Source organism: Typopeltis vanoorti, chromosome 3 (genome assembly GCF_054136105.1).
Source record: "Typopeltis vanoorti isolate ZY-2024b chromosome 3, IOZ_Tvanoo_1.0, whole genome shotgun sequence".
In the NCBI taxonomy this organism is placed as follows: domain Eukaryota; kingdom Metazoa; phylum Arthropoda; class Arachnida; order Uropygi; family Thelyphonidae; genus Typopeltis; species Typopeltis vanoorti.
In genome coordinates, this window is record NC_143551.1 from 24918747 (window position 1) to 24935504 (window position 16758).

Below are 16758 nucleotides of genomic sequence, written 5' to 3' on the forward strand. Positions count from 1 at the left end.
TGATTGTGATTCTGCCAGTTTTAGATGTTACAATTGTATTCTTTGCGTTCTTCAAAAGTGTTTTTAGGAGCCATTTGTGATTAGTTTCAAAATGTCTTCTTACATTCCAGATAGCTCACCACACAATTTAAAGTGAACTTTATCGCCTCTGTCAATAACACCATATTTTTCAGTCCAGGCATCTTGGAAATTTCTTCCACTTCCTTCCTGTGATAATTTTAGTTTTTTATTAGTTTTTGTTATTTGTGAACATTCTATTAATGGTTCACAAATTAAAAAAAAAAGAAGCATATTTATGTACAGCAGTAATTAAGCAGTAATAATTAATAAGAACTAATAATTACAAATGAATTATACACCAGCAACGATTATTTAAGTGGCAGATCATGCAAGACTAGCACTACTTTCTTCAGCAGGGTTGTTAGATTTATTACCGGTACGTTCGTAGAAACCTTGTTAGGTTTTACTCTCTATCATACAAGATATCGTGAACCTCCTAAAAACTTTCAATAACATCTATATCACCGTGGGATTCACATCAACCGCCTGTTGCATGGAGAGCAGTGACATCATCAACTCGGACGACTAAGCCAGGAATTGGGACTTCGTATCTTGAAATTTCAAATATCAAAACAAGAAAATGCTATCACACTTAGTGACATATTCACAGTATTTCCAGTTTTTTTTTCCGTAATTGATTAATCATTAGCATGACCTTGGAAACGAAAGCAAGTAACAAAGTTATGAACCCCAAGGAAATACTTATAAAACCCTGATAGAAAAACCAGAATTTCCTCGAGATGCAGGTTTTTAATCCCCACACACACACACAAAAAAAAAAAAAAAACGGTTGAAGAACATATAGGTACCAGACCTTTTATAGTTGAAGCAGTTCATCTTCTATTTTTATTTGTTTTACCCGAGTCTGTTCTATGAAGGAGCCTTTCTACCAAAGCGTTGCCAACATCTGTAACCTTTAGCCTGTCAAGAAAAATGTCAATAGGTTACAGCACTAACTTACCCACATACGGCACTGATATCTATATGGTTTGCAGCCTTTGGTGTATGTGGAATTTTAAAAATAATACTAATAAATTAATAAATAAGATTGTTATTGTCTTGCCATTTAGAATTATGGCTGCATCAATTAAGGCTATGAGACCAGCCAGTGTACGATATCGTACACTTGTATTATATTTATTAACTGGTTGTGCCGGTATGTGGATGCACAGAAGGTTGGGAAACACAACCTTTCTTGGATGGGATTTACCTACAATACATCGAAACATGTTCAAATTCAGAATACATATTTTCATCGTATTAACAGTTTCATTACACATTTTCTGTAATTACGTTTCAGCATATACATTTATGTGAGGAATATATAATAGACATCACTTTCAATAACATCCTTAGTGATACCGATAAATATTTCATTCGAAGGCTTCATGATGTGAAACCAATGCACTGAGCATAAACTTGGTAAACACTTTAGGAAACTGCAAAATTCTGATTTTGGCGCTTTACAGCGAGCTTTACTTTGAAAAAGACAATCTCGAAGAAAAGACCAAAAATCGAAATAAGATATCCTGCAATTAGTAATGCCATCGCCATTTTTAAGTGATCCAAATTTAAATCTTCAAATGATTTGCTGAATTCTTGTATGCCAGTCGTATTTCTTCTCATTTTTAACTCTTCTTTGAATAGTGCAAAAGATTTAATCTGCTTAATCGTACCAGACTCCCAAAGCTTCATTATCCTATAAAGAAAACCAAAATTACTCTAACTCTTACTTCACATCAATTATACATTAAATAAAAATAAATTACCTGATTGATATATATATAATGAAACAATAATGAAACAAATGTAACAGTTAATACGATATGCTATTCCCTTTTGCCATACGGTGAGTGTAGCTATATGCTACCATACTAGGGAGATGACAATGAGCAAAATGATGTTATGATATATTATGATAACTTTTTTGGAAAAAAATTATCATAAAAAAGTTAGGAAAAAACCGCGTTTTTTTCCTAAAAAGTTATCATAAAAAACGCGTTTTTTAAATCCCCCCCCCCAAAAAGTTATCAGTATCATTTGGAGGTGACATCACTGAAAGATAGCTGCAAACGATGAGCTCACTCATCTCCACTAACACAGAGTGATATCACAGAATGAGAGACATTTGTTCCCCAGAAATACCCAAACACATAACGACATTGTTGTCATGTTTTGTTTGGCTATGGAATTGTGGGTGATGTTTTTGAGATAAGATATCTTGGAATTTTCTCAGGGTGACACACATCCGTCATTGTCGTTATGGTTTATTCAACACCATGTAGAAACATGCCCGTGAATCATCTGCGCAAAAGTTTCATTTTGGAAGGAACAGTCAGGGTTAAGGGGCAGGTAAACAGTACTATAAGGAAAAATAAACGAGTCAAGTGTCTTTGCAGTTATGACAATTCGTTCATCCTGTGAAGTTATCGTATTGTGTTGTGATGATTGGTATCCATGAAAGTAAAGTAAAGTAAAATAATGGTTGAGCCACAAAAGTCATTGAAATTTTCTTTCTTCAGGAAAATAGCACGAGACAAAACTCTTCACCTAGCTCTAAAAGGATGGAAACCGATTATTATTTTAGAAGACACGTACATTGTGATGTATTTATCCAGGACCACTCGGGAAAAATTACGCAGGAAGTGGTCTGATATCCTCGGCTACTTGCAAAGAAGAGTTGACTACGAAATGGACCTCGGTTAGTGTTATATTCTGAAATGCTAAGATGGGGAACTAATACTTGATGATACAGGAGCTGATGGAAGTAATGTTTTTTCTATTAGTTGTGAAGAAGCTGAGAGATTTTCACCAAAAATGTACGACATTGACAATCATTTACTATTTTTGGAAACTGAATTACCATCTGTTCATATAATGGGAAAAATTATCGCCCAACATTTAATTTCATCAATGGTAAAATTAGACTTTCAAGATTTTATCCAATTCGATAAAGATTCTTTATTTTGGGACAGTTACGAACATTTTACAAAAACTGTTTGTGTATATTTGCTGACAAAAGAATACACAGAATGTTTAGTGAGGCATGGTGTCATTTCCAGACTGACACAAGATCAAACGTATTGAAGTGTGGTTACCATGGTATCTGATTTAAAAATTCTTTTGCGTGACCAGCTATTTTGATGTAATGTAACCAAGAAACAGTGAGTAACAAAAATTTTATTCACTGAACTCTTCGGAAAATGTTAAGAGTCTAAACTAAATATTGTGAAATATTTTTAGGTAATTACATGTTTCGAATTTCTCAGTGAATATACTTGTAAATAGTATTTCAGCAAAATAAATAAACTTAAATGAACAAAGATGTGTGTTTTTGTTGTTGTGTTTTTCCACAGTGAATTTTTACTCAGTTATTCTGATTAGATCTTGATATTTAAATCCACAACTTTATATCTTAATGCAATTCTGTTTATTATTAAAAAAAATCAAAACTGTGAAATTAATGCCAGGACAGGAAAAAAAAAGTGTTGAAAACAAAAATCCATATATTGACTATTTTAGAAATTGTCTAATGCTACCTATTGATATTATTTGAGTTATCTGAAAACAAATCGTTCTCATAATCGAAAATCTGAACTGATAGAATTTGGTTATTTTACAGAGAGAGAGAGAAAGAGAGAAGCATCTAATTAAACCAACAAAATGTGACTTTAACACTTCTTTAAAGTTTGGCATAGAGAAAATGTTTGTACTCTACAGATAAGACATATACAAATTTTACCTTTACCTACACAAAGTAAGATAAAAACACACCAACAGTATATCCAACAGCATGTAAAAACATGTCATTGAGTCATCTGTGCAAGAGGTTCATTTTTGAAGGAATGGTCAGGGTAGGGGATGGTAAGTGTAAACAGTACTATAAGAAAATACTAGAGAGTCAAGTGAGTTTGGACTTAAGGTAATCGTTCATCCACTGCAGCTGCTGTTTTGTGATTTGTGTTTGGTAATGCAAAAATAATGGGTGAGCCACAAATTCTTTGAAGTTTCTTTGTGAAAAGTTCTAATTGTTTAGAATTTTGTAAACTAAAGTTACCATAAAGTATACAATCAGAGCTAATAATCAGTGAAATAATAATAAATAACTAATTTATTTGTGGTGCCATATGAAATAATCTAAGAAGAAGAAGAAGAAGAATGAAGGAAGACGATTATGAAAAATCGACAGTGGGTGAAAAATACGAATTTTCAGTTATCATTGGGATAATTGATGTACAATTTTTGTTAAATAAGAGTTCAAATTTATTTCCTAAAGAAATCTGTATTTCTGATGGAATTAGTGTAAGATATGCAGTGACAAAATCACCTTGTAGTTGGAAAGAATTACCTGAAAGAGTTAAAAAACAGAATTCTTGGTTAATAAAATATAACCATCAGCTGAAGTGGGAAATTGGTTCACTAGCTTTGGACAAACTAAGAAATTGGATGATAGAATCAACATGCAAATATCATATATTACTTGCCAAAGGAAGAGAAAAATCAAAAACATTAACGAAGTTAATAGGGAGGCCTGTTCTTGATTTAAATGAAATTGGATGCCCAAAACGTGAAAACATAACGTGTACTTTTAAATGCTTTTGGAAACATAACAAAAGATTCTGTGCTTTTAATAATTCTCTGAAGTATACGTATTGGATTCAAAGAAATAATACAAAACCCTTAATTTTACTACAGTAATAAATTCCCAATGAACGCCAAACGAAAAATTAACTTTCAGATGAGAGTCACATTGTCAAAACCATACGATGGCAATTCCACAACCATGGAAGAACTTTTGATGTATTTTTAATTTTATTTTTTTTCTGTATTGTTAGATTCAGTAAATACAATTTGTAAATAATATTTTGTTCAATAAAATGTGTAAATTTAAATGAACAAATTGGGTGTCGTATATGTGTTATACAAATTTAAGAAGGAAGATAACATTTATTTTCCTTGAGAAATTTCATGCTACAAAGTAACCAGAGAATTTTTTTTTTTTTGATTCTTTGAATTAACAGATTTATTTGTTCGTTATCTACAAACAAGGTTAAGGAATGGAAACTAACAATGTGGGAAAATAATTCACAAATAAATTCAACTTACAGAAATAGGTTAACAGCACAAGGAATCGAAGGTAAAATTAATAGTTATATTGGTAATTTATCAACAGAAACCAAGAGTTCGAAACAAAACACACGATTTCTCACCTACGTACAACAAAAGGCGACCGGATAAGATAGATACCTTAAAGCTAAGACTTAATGAGAAATATACAGTGTTGGAAAATAAATTCTCATATACTTTATATATTTATTAATTCTGCTGAGTTATTCTGTTAGAATATGACCTGTAAAAGTAAAATACAGAAAATAACGAATCAATTGAAAAAAAAAATTTCACTTGTCTGAATTCCATACTCTAACAGCAATCGGAATTCGAAACCGGAAATAACACTTACCCTAAACAAAATGGCGCATAGACTTTCCCACCAAATTTGGACAACAGTGGGAAAGAATTAATACAGAGAACCAATCGGATACTACTCTAAATTAAAATTAAATGTAAGCATTAATTTAAAACACCAATGAATTCCGACGGTAACGAAGAATGAATAATTTTAGGATATATGTTTTTCAAACATCTTGATACTAAGTCCTTAGTCATATGTAATTATTTGAGAAATATCCAAACTTGAGGGAATGCTACCTTTCGAACAATACCCCAATTTACGGATGTGACTCATGTCATCCCCTTTGAAGAAAACCGCTCGCTCGGGGATATTGCAAATGGCAAAACCCCAGCATCTACAGTCTGTAATCTAAAGGACAAAGTAACTAGTTCAGGTTACAATATTTACAGAAATTTCATTCTTTGTGGTTTTGGTGTTTGTGTTGTGTTGTGGATATAAAATTGAACTATTTTGGAATATTCGTATTTAGAAGAGTCATCTGAAAAACTGTAAGTACTTTTTTAGCTTAAACATAACTGATCACATGTTGTTTGGTAAGCATAATTCTAATACTGAATAGTTTTTTTTTCCATAAGAAGAATAATCATAGGGTATATATAAGAGTATCAACATGGACACATTAGCGATTTTTTATGTCTAATGTGTATGTGTGTGTGTGTGTTTAAGGACAGGTACTTTAAGTATATAATTAATTATTCAGAAAAACTCGAAACACGAGAGCCATCACGATTTTCTCTAAGAATTCCCACACTTTAACAGGAAAGAAATACCAAAAATGTATTGGAAAATTAGTACAACCATCTATAGAAGAAAAAAACTGTACGTTTGTGTGACATAGAATATAGTTAAATTAAATTATCATTCCAAACTCAATAACAACAAACATTCACATCACAGCTCCTAATGTTATCATGATCTTGATCTTGTCAGAAGTGTCCCACCAATCACGACACGATTACTTAACCACTAACTGCCGCCATCACTACTTACTCTAAGAATTCCCACCCTTTAACAGGAAACAAATACCCCAAATGTATTGGAAAATTAGTACAAACATCTATATTAAATAAAATAATAAAAAAAAACCATATGTTTGAGTGACACCAGTATATAATTAATTATTCAAAAAAATGTAATCACACCCGCCATCACGACATACTCTAAGAATTCCCACAGACGACAATGACGGATGTGTGTCACCATGGGAAAATTCAAAGATACCTTATCTCAAAACATAGCCCACAATTCCATAGCCAAACCAAAATACCGCACAAAGACATAACGTCACGATTCTTATCTCTAAATATCACCCATCACACCACGTGATATTTCTGACAGAAGGGGGGGCCCAGCGAAATTCAAAACTCAATAACAACAAACATTCGCGTCACGATTCCTTATCTTATCTTGATCTGGTCAGAAGTGTCCCACCAATCACGACACGATTCCTTATCCACAAATATCATCCTTTCCATTCAAAACAACAACGTCACTTATTTACAAATAACAAATGATGACATTTATTTACAAATAACAAATGACGTCACTTATCTACATGTCATAACAACAAACATTCACGTCACGATTCCTTATCTTATCTTGATCTTGATCTGGTCACTAGCGCACCACCAATCACAACACGAATCCTTATCTCTACCATCACCCATAATCCCATACGCGAACCAAAACACAAGAGCTGAAGCCAGTGACACATATGCCCACAGGGAAATTCCAAACATTCCAGACCCATGAAGCCATGCACACAATGACGTCATCACCCAACACGTCACGATTCCTTATCTTATCTTGATCTTGATCTGGACACTAGTGGCTCCCCTACTACTAGCATCTTTAGACCCTGCTGAAGCTGTATATAATAATCTTAAACTTGCATTTAACAAAATATAAAACAAAGCATTAACAAAAATAAAAATACGCCCCCAAACGAAACAAAATCCATGTATAACAGACAGCATACTAACAGACATACAAAGAAAAGATGCCCTATGGAAACAACTTAAGAAGTCGCCGAACAATATCGCTTTAAAAGCTGAATACAAAAGAAAACCGAATCTCCTAGCAATACAGATTAGAACAGCAAAAAGAAACTATTACATCAACAAATTAACAACAGCTTAGAATGACATAAAGCAAACCTTGCACCTGATTAATGAAATACTGGACAATATACACAGAACCACGGCCTCAGAAACAATAAAATAGCTTTGCCTGCGACCCCAAATCCCTCAAACAGTTGGCAAACAACTTTAATCAGCACTTCGTGAACTCTGTCCAAAAACTACAAGAAACAAGAAGACCTGAATGAATTGTTTGAGGTAGCAAAAGAAAAGAGTGAGAGAGTTAGAATGATTAGTCTTTTGCCACGGTATGACAGTGAAATGTTTAAAAGGATGGATATAATTGCGAATGACTTTATGCGTGGGTTATGTATGACGAGTGGTGTAGAATTTGTGGACGTGTGGAGTGAGTTTGATTGGCGAAAGGATCTATATAAGATGGATGGCTTGCATTTGAATGGTTACGGTGTAAGAAGACTTGAGAAAGTGTTGCTGAATGTAGTGGATGTGCAAATTCAGGGAAACTAGATTTGTTAGGGGGGGGGGAGTAGAGATACAGTCCTTATGGAGGCAGTTGAATGTAAGAATGAATATAATATGCCAGAGCAAATAAGGACAACAAATCAGAAATGGGATAGTTAATATAAGGCATCAAGGTAGGGTTGGGGCTAATGGGGGTCTTAAATTCATGTACACTAATGCTAGGAGTATTAGGAACAAGAAGAAAGAGTTTTTGGCCATGGTTGGCACTTTCACACCACAGGTTATAGGTATTAGTGAAATATGGCTGACTGTAGATGATATAACTAGTGGGATTGAATGTGATGGGTTAATATGTTCAGGAATGACAGAGAGAATAAAATGGGGCAGGAGTATTGTTGATGATAGCAGATGAGCTCCAGCCAAGGAGAATAGAAGTTGAATTGCAGGATAGAGAAAAGAGCACATTTGAGGCCATTTGGTGTGAGATTGTGGCTAGCAGAACTAAATATACAATTGGGTGCTGCTATAGACCAGGTGATGGAAAAGATGGTGGTGACAGTATGCACAAGCAAATAGAAGAAATGGGTGGAAGGAGGGTGATTATTATGGGAGATTTCAACTATGGTCGCATTGATTGGAGTGAGGAGAGGACACACTGGAGGAAGGAACTGGATTTTATGTGGTTATTAAGCGATAACTATCTGCGACAGCATGTAATGGAAAATACTAGGGGTCAGAGAGTGCTTGACCTGGTAATTACATCTGAGGATTTGGCTGTAACAAATATGACCACATTGCCACCAATCGGTGAGAGTGATCATAGGGTCTTAACTTCGGAGGTGGCTAAAGGTGTAGAATTTTCAATTAAGACAGGGTACATGTGGAATTATCGGGCTGGAAAGTATGACAAGCTTAGGAATTTGATTGGTTCAGTGCCATGGCATGTACAACTGCAAGGACTAGAAGTTGATAGTGCATGGGAGGTAGTTAAGAAGTGCTTGCATGAAGCAACGGCTGACTCTATACCTAGAGTCCGAATAATAAATCAAGTAGGGGTTAAATGGATGAATAACACCATTAAGCTTGAGTTGCAAAAAAAAAGAAACAACTATGGAGGGAATTTAAGGAGAAAGGTGACAGGCAGGCACATGAACGGTGTAAAGCGCAGGACGGAAGGGTGACGAGTGTGGTAAGAAAAGCAAAAAAGGATTACGAAAGAACATTGGCCATGCAGGCTAAAGAGAATCCTAAACAGTTTTTTAGATATGTAGCAAGTAAAAGGAAAAATGTACATGGCAGATTGATTTTAAAGAATGCCGATGGTAGGGAGGTAACTGAATCAGTTGAGATAGTTGAGTTACTGAGTGAGCACTTTGCAAACGTATATCATCCAGGTGGTGACATTGCAGAAATGAATAAACCAGTAGATTATATGGGAATTGTGGTTAATGAAGTGGAGGTGAGTAGTCTATTGCATAACCTCAATGTCAATACGTCTGTGGGATTGGATGGTACACCAGCTCGTGTTGTACGAGAAGCAGCTAAAGAATTGTCATTACCTTGACCATTTTGTTTAATTTGAGTCTCGGGTCTGGGTTAGTCCCGAGCGGGTGGAAAGAGGGGAAAATAGTTCCACTGCATAAAGGTGGTTCCAAGACTGCTGTTGTAAATTACCGACCGATTAGCATATCAGGAATCATTGTCAAGGTCTTAGAGAAATTAGTCAAGAAAAGAATACAGGATTGGATAGATGAAAATGGGATATTGTATGGGGGACAACATGGTTTTGTGAAGGATAGATCATTCCTCAGTAACTTGCTCACGTTTTATAACACAGTGACGGCTGAACTGGATAGGGGTAATGGGTTTACAGTGATACTACTGGACCTTGCCAAGGCCTTTGATAGGATACCACATGGAACCCTAATCAGTAAACTGGAGCAGATGGGTATAGATATAGGGTTGGTGAGATGGATAAGAGGGTGGTTGAAGGAGAGATATCAAAGAGTGGTTTATTCAGGAGTGGAGTCTAAAAGATGTCTTGTGACTAGTGGAGTGCCACAGGTCTCTGTTCTTGGACCACTGCTTTCAATTTGTTCATCAATGATATTGGAAAGGATTTGAGAGGAAGTGTTCACTTGTTTGCTGATGATGCAAAGTTGGGTAGAGCAATTGTGAGTGCACAAGATGTAAAACGTTTACAGGATGATTTGGATAGTTTGGAGGACTGGGCTAGGAAAAATGGATGTCAATTTAATGTGGCAAAGTGTAAGGTTATGCACTTTGGGGTGAAAAGAACAGCAGCAGTATATCGCATTGGTGGAATCATACTCCAGGAGATTGATGAGGCAAGGGATTTGGGAGTGTTGGTGGATAGGGAGTTGAAGTTTAGGGGGCACATTGCAAAAGTAACTAAAACAGCTCACCAAATCACTTGGCTTCTGAAAAATACTTTAACATGCAGAAACGAACAAGTTGTTGTTCCTCTGTATTGAGCATTGATAAGACCCCATCTGGACTTCTGTGCCCAGCTATGGGCACCAGGGTTTCTTCGTGATGGGGAGGAAGTGGAGAGGGTCCAGAGACGAGTTACCAAGATGATAGCAGGTCTGTGGAATGAACCTTATGAGAATAGGTTGAAGATTTGTGGGTTGCAGAAATTGGATGATAGGCGAAGGAGGGGTGATATGATTGAGACATTCAAATTACTGAAAGGTTTTTATAAGATTGATCCAGAAGATATTTTTGAAAATATGACTGGTGGTGGGAGGACTATGGGTCATGCATGGAAGCGGGGCAAGAACGTGGTGGACAAGGGTGTTAGAGCTAGGTTCTTTACTTGGAGAGTGGTAAATGAGTGGAATAAGCTTCCAGAGTATGTTGTGGGTGCTACGACCGTGAATGAGTTCAAGGCAAGGTATGATAGATACTGTGTGAATGTTAAATAGTTGTTCTTGACATGATGTTAGGGCCTCCCTCGATGAGTCTGTCGACTCCTTGGAGTTTCCCGGAACAATAATAATAATAAAAAACAACCTTTCGTCACACAAACGAACATTCTCCGCTAGGTCGATGAGCAACCCAGTCAATGTGGTTCCCCACAGTGACAAAAGAAGAACTATCACTGGCAATTCAACAAATTAACCCTAAGAAAGAAAGAAAGAAGCGGGGATAGACGGAATCAGACAAGAAGACATTAAGAAACACTCAACCAACCTACTTCCAGTTATACAAAAACTGTTAAATAAAGTATTCGAAACGGGACACAACCTGAAACACTGAAGACTGCATTAATCACACCAATACCCAAACAGGGAAAAAGAAACATTATAAGTAATTACAGACCCAACGACACGCTATCTGTAATCAACCAAATCATGGAGCGCATCGTGCATCAGAAACTCTCCACATACGTTGAAAAATTTCAAATCATAGCCAAAACAGATCTAATAAACGCTGTATTGGATAAAAATAGAATACAATTAGTGGTACTCATTGACCTAACAAAGCATTTGACACACTAACACACAAAAACCTTGTTAACGAAACTAACGCATATCAGAATTGGAGGTCGTCTATTCCAGTGGTTTAAAGTATACACGAAAAACAGAAAGTACACCACATGTATAGGATCAGCACACAGCAAAGAGGTACATGTAACCCGTGGAGTACCAAGCTGTGCTATCTCCTATTCTATTTAACATATACACACAAGACATAAGCCACCTTCGCCTAAAAAGTAAAATCTTCCAGTATGCAGACGACATGGCCATAGTATCTATTCACAACAATGTAAATATCGCTGACACAAATATACAAAACGACATCAATCAAATCACTAACTGATTAACCAAAAACGGCATATATATATATATATAAACCCTGGAAAAACCAAGTTAATGGTATTCAACTCCCCCCCAAACCCTGCCCATAGAAACTAAATATCTTACTATCCAACATTCGTCCTCCTATACACAAAGCGCAGAATCTAAAATCATAACCATCACACAGGTGAAAACAACACGCTATCTCGGACTTCACCTCGATACTGATCAAAGTTCGAATAGCCATACAAAATACCTATATACCAAGCTTATGATAATAGCAAGCAAACTATACAGATTAAAAGACATTGCTCCAATGCACATAAAAATACTAATCTATAAAGTATTATGTGAAAACATTTTAAGACATGCAATCACATCATACACATTCTGCTAAGACTACGGACTTAACAGGCTACAATGGTTGCAAGATAAAATAGTAAAACTGATATTCTGGGAACAACCCACTCTTATGCAGGAAGCACAGACAAAACACAAAATATTTAATGTGAAACACTTATGCCACTACACAGTCATGTTAAAATATTACTACAGCCCAACCTATAGAGTAACCAGAACAACACATCAAATAATAAGACCACAGTCAACAAACTACATAACATATAAGTACAACAATCACTACGGCAAAGCCACCGGAAACTGCTACGTACCTGACATGATAAACAAACTGCCATTCGACAACAGAAACCTAGGAACATACAGAGCTGAAACAGATGCTATATAAATATTATAGCGAGAACGAAAATTGGAGCAATTCCTATTTCTCTCTCTCCCCCCCACATGCACACACACACAAATCTATGACAAACCCCCTCTCAAAAACCATCACTACAAGAACAAAAAAACAAACACACCATGTCTAAATCCAACGCAATTTGCAAAATTAAAAAAAAGAAGGTTAAACTGTAATGGCATTCTAAGTCTTTCAAGCACATACCAACAAACAGTAAAATCAACACCTGGCTTATGACCAATATTGGAACATTACTATGAAACCACCACCATATATAATCTATTATCTTCATCATATAAGCTCTGCTAAGCTTCGAGGAAGAAAATTATTAACTTGCAAGTAGCTGCTATTCACAATTGTAATGTGTTATATATATATATATATATATTGAAAATTCATTTTAACTCGGTTGGAATATTATAAAATAAGTTTAATGACTATTACCGAGAGAAAAGAAGGGAAGATATATTTAACAAGATACTACTAGTTTACTAGTTTCGTTACAAGAACATCATCAGGTATCATACTCAAAGAAGTATATAAAAAACTACAGAGACTTAACATTGTACTAACAGAACAAGTGAAAAACAGTAGCATGTTTGAAAAAATGCAAGTATGAGTTCCATACAAACGAATACTACGCGCTGTCGCGAGTGCGCCAGTACCGAACAGAAGCAACGGACTAGAGCAGCGCTCTCCCTAGCCACGTTCTCTTTTCTGCTAACTCAGACGAAGGCCGCCAGCACATTGTAAACTGGACTCAAACTGCTAATATCCATGTGTGCTACGATGAACTGTAAAGAAAGATTGTTGAATCAAGAGAAATTTCTCTAGATCCCTCTCATATCAACAACAGCCTGAATTACAATCTCTCGGACGGACACGTTGCTTCTGTTCGGTACTGGCGCACTCGCGACAGCGCGTAGTATTCGTTTGTATGGAACTCATACTTGCATTTTTTCAAACATGCTACTGTTTTTCACTTGTTCTGTTAGCACAATGTTAAGTCTCTGTAGTTTTTTATATACTTCTTTGAGTATGATACCTGATGATGTTCTTGTAACGAAACTAGTAAACTAGTAGTATCTTGTTAAATATATCTTGCCATCTTTTCTCTCGGTAATAGTCATTAAACTTATTTTATTATATATATATATATATATATATATATATATATATATATATATAAATTAACAAAAAATAATAAAATATTATTATTATTATATTATTATTATTATTATTATTATTATTATTATTATTATTATGTATATTCTATATTCAAAAATTCTGTAATCTTTATTGTTAATATTACAAGAACATGTGTTGTAAATACATAATATAGAGGCAAAAAATAAGTATTTTTAAAAATTGTAATTGAAATCCAATGTAGAAAATGTAGCACTTTGTGCTGAATTCTGTAAAATTATAAGTTGCAATGTCACTCAAGATGTTTATTATATATGTAAATATTTTAGCAAATCAATAAAAAATATTATCATATCAAAAAAAATTATTATTATTATTATTAACTGACACCTCTCAGGAGACCAAAGATTCATCGAGGGGGACCACCTACTGTACAACTCTCCCTCTCCACCAACTACAGCGAACCGCATCATCTACACTAATGCCATCTACTGCCCACCTCCACCACCAGTATATCGAAGGGAATAAATGCTAAAACTTAATTACAAGAGAAAGCGGCTATAAGATATAATCTTATTTCCATTAATTTAATTAAACATGAATTTTAGTGAAATTATATTATCGTTACGACAAGCATTTCTTTAGAGCAGTTTACAGCAATTCGACATTTGCACTTCAATGGAAAACATTTTGGGATTGTATCCGACTAGGATTTGTAGAACTTTAGAATACTCTGCTAAAGCAGAGGCAAACAGTGCTAAATATAGATGGTGGAATGGTTTTTCATTCCCCAAAGAGTATGCAATCTGATTGGAGTAGAAACGCAGTTAACCGAAATAATAGATTTGTTGCAGTCTTAGTCGCTTCGATTAGAATTCAAACAAAGCCACTTGTTGTGATATGAATAATAAATAATCACTTCTAATAATTAAAGAATAGTTAATAATAGTTTTTTAATAATTAATTATAATAATTTCACACACACACACAAATATATATATATATATATATATATATATATGTAGAAAGTATTTTTACCTTGGGTAAAAATATGTTAAAGATACCAAGCAATTTTAAACCTGGTTTTACTCCATTTCCCAAGTAAGCAAACAGACTAAAAGTCAAGTTTGCGCCTGCAATTGATGCAAGACTAACTGATCCCACAGGTAGTGCAGGATCAGGGCAATTCATGGCAAAGGTGGGACAAGCTCCGATCACTAATCTTAATATTTACCCTTAATGCCAAAACACATCTCCAAGAAGGGGATGTATGATGTTTTGTATTAAAGGCAAGGGGCGACTACCCAGACCGGTTTCGACCTTTATTGAGGTCTCCTCAGTGGGAGCTAGGCTGGAAATACCAAGATTTAGTAATACTGAGCTTGTAAGTATTCCGCCAAAACAAGTTACCATAAGGTGTTTTAACCTTATTAAATAAAAATCTCTGGAGGAGATATAAATGTAGAAAGTATTTTTACCTTGGGTAAAAATACTTTGCCATGAGTTGCCCTGATCCTGCACTACCTGTGGGATCAGTTAGTCTTGCATCAATTGCAGGCGCAAACTTGACTTTTAGTCTGTTTGCTTACTTGGGAAATGGAGTAAAACCAGGTTTAAAATTGCTTGGTATCTTTAACATATATATATATATATATATATATATATATATATATATATATATATATATATATATATATATATATATATATATATATATATATATATAATATCTTATTATAGTGTGTATAAGTGTAAATCTGCGAATCAATTAATATTCGATTATATCAAATAATACATTTTTCTTACATAATGGCGAAAGCTTCTTTGCAAGGATGAGCTTTTTGAATGTAGAACCCCACAAAGAGATTATAAAATACATCATTTGATATGAAAAAATTCTTAGGCCCGTTTTCATGGACAATGAAATCAAGTGTATTTGAACTCAGAATGTAACAATACTTCTCATTCAGGACTTTGGGTATGCAGTCCGATGGTGTCTTAGGACTAAGCAAAGGATCCTCTTCATTGATTTTTCTAATATAATAAAAAACACCAGAGGCAGAACGCTGAAAGACAAACGGAAATAGCATTAATCAACTATATTAAACAATTACGATATATTAATATTCAACATGTGTAAATGAAATAAATCTTATAACGCGATTTTTTGCCTGAAGAAAGTAGGTGCAGCTCCTTTATCCCTGAATAATTTTGGAGATTGCTTGCCACCCAGTCTTCTCCTTTAGTCATCAACGACGACAGAGTTTATGGCTATCGATAATTGGAAATGAAAATAAAAAGTCCTTTTCATGTCTGATTTTCATAATTAAGAAAGGATCTTAGAAACTAAGAAATATATAAGAAATGCATAATTTTCATTTTCTTATATTCTAAGGCCAAAGCCATATTCTAAACTGCCACCAAATACAGCAATTTTATTATATGATCGATGTTTTATTTATTTATTTATTTTGTGTATTTAATTTCCCCTTTTATTCCATATTCAGTAATTCAGTCAAACTTTCATGCTTTTTTGTTTGTTTTTTTTAGTTGTAGTTTTTTTTTTTCTTTCAGGTTGTGTTTTCTCGGTTTTAATTTTTACTTATTCTTTTTAGATTGGTTGTTTTGGGAATAAAATCTGCTTATTTCTTTATTGGACTACTTTTCAACATGGTAAAATTAACTTTTAGTATTAATAATTGTTTGTGAACGACAATAAAAGAACGATGAACTATTTTTACCATCAGCATATCACACAGGTGCGTTTTTATTAACATATATTTGCCATTTTTATATTGGTTTCTGGAATTACTTTAGCACACTCTCGATTATTATTATATATTTTAATCACTAAGCTACAGAGTTCAAGCCAACGAGTTTAACATACATAGGCTTGCCAATCGTTCCGTATATATGGGACTGTCCTCTATTTTACTCGAA

At 34.5% G+C, this 16758-nt stretch overlaps 1 protein-coding gene across 1 annotated transcript in view; it reads right to left on the minus strand.

Annotated features, from left to right (window-relative positions):
• Positions 1-1147: 1147 nt before the first annotated feature.
• LOC150107999 (glutamate receptor ionotropic, kainate 2-like) overlaps positions 1148-16758 on the minus strand; it is an 82001-nt gene continuing 66390 nt past the window's right edge. Inside the window, exons 2-3 of the mRNA XM_090415505.1 lie at positions 15625-15884; positions 1148-1759 (exon numbers count right to left, since the gene is read on the minus strand). Of these exons, the coding sequence (XP_090271631.1) occupies positions 1492-1759; positions 15625-15884 (528 nt within the window). The 3' untranslated portion in view covers positions 1148-1491. The remainder of the gene's footprint in view (positions 1760-15624; positions 15885-16758) is intronic.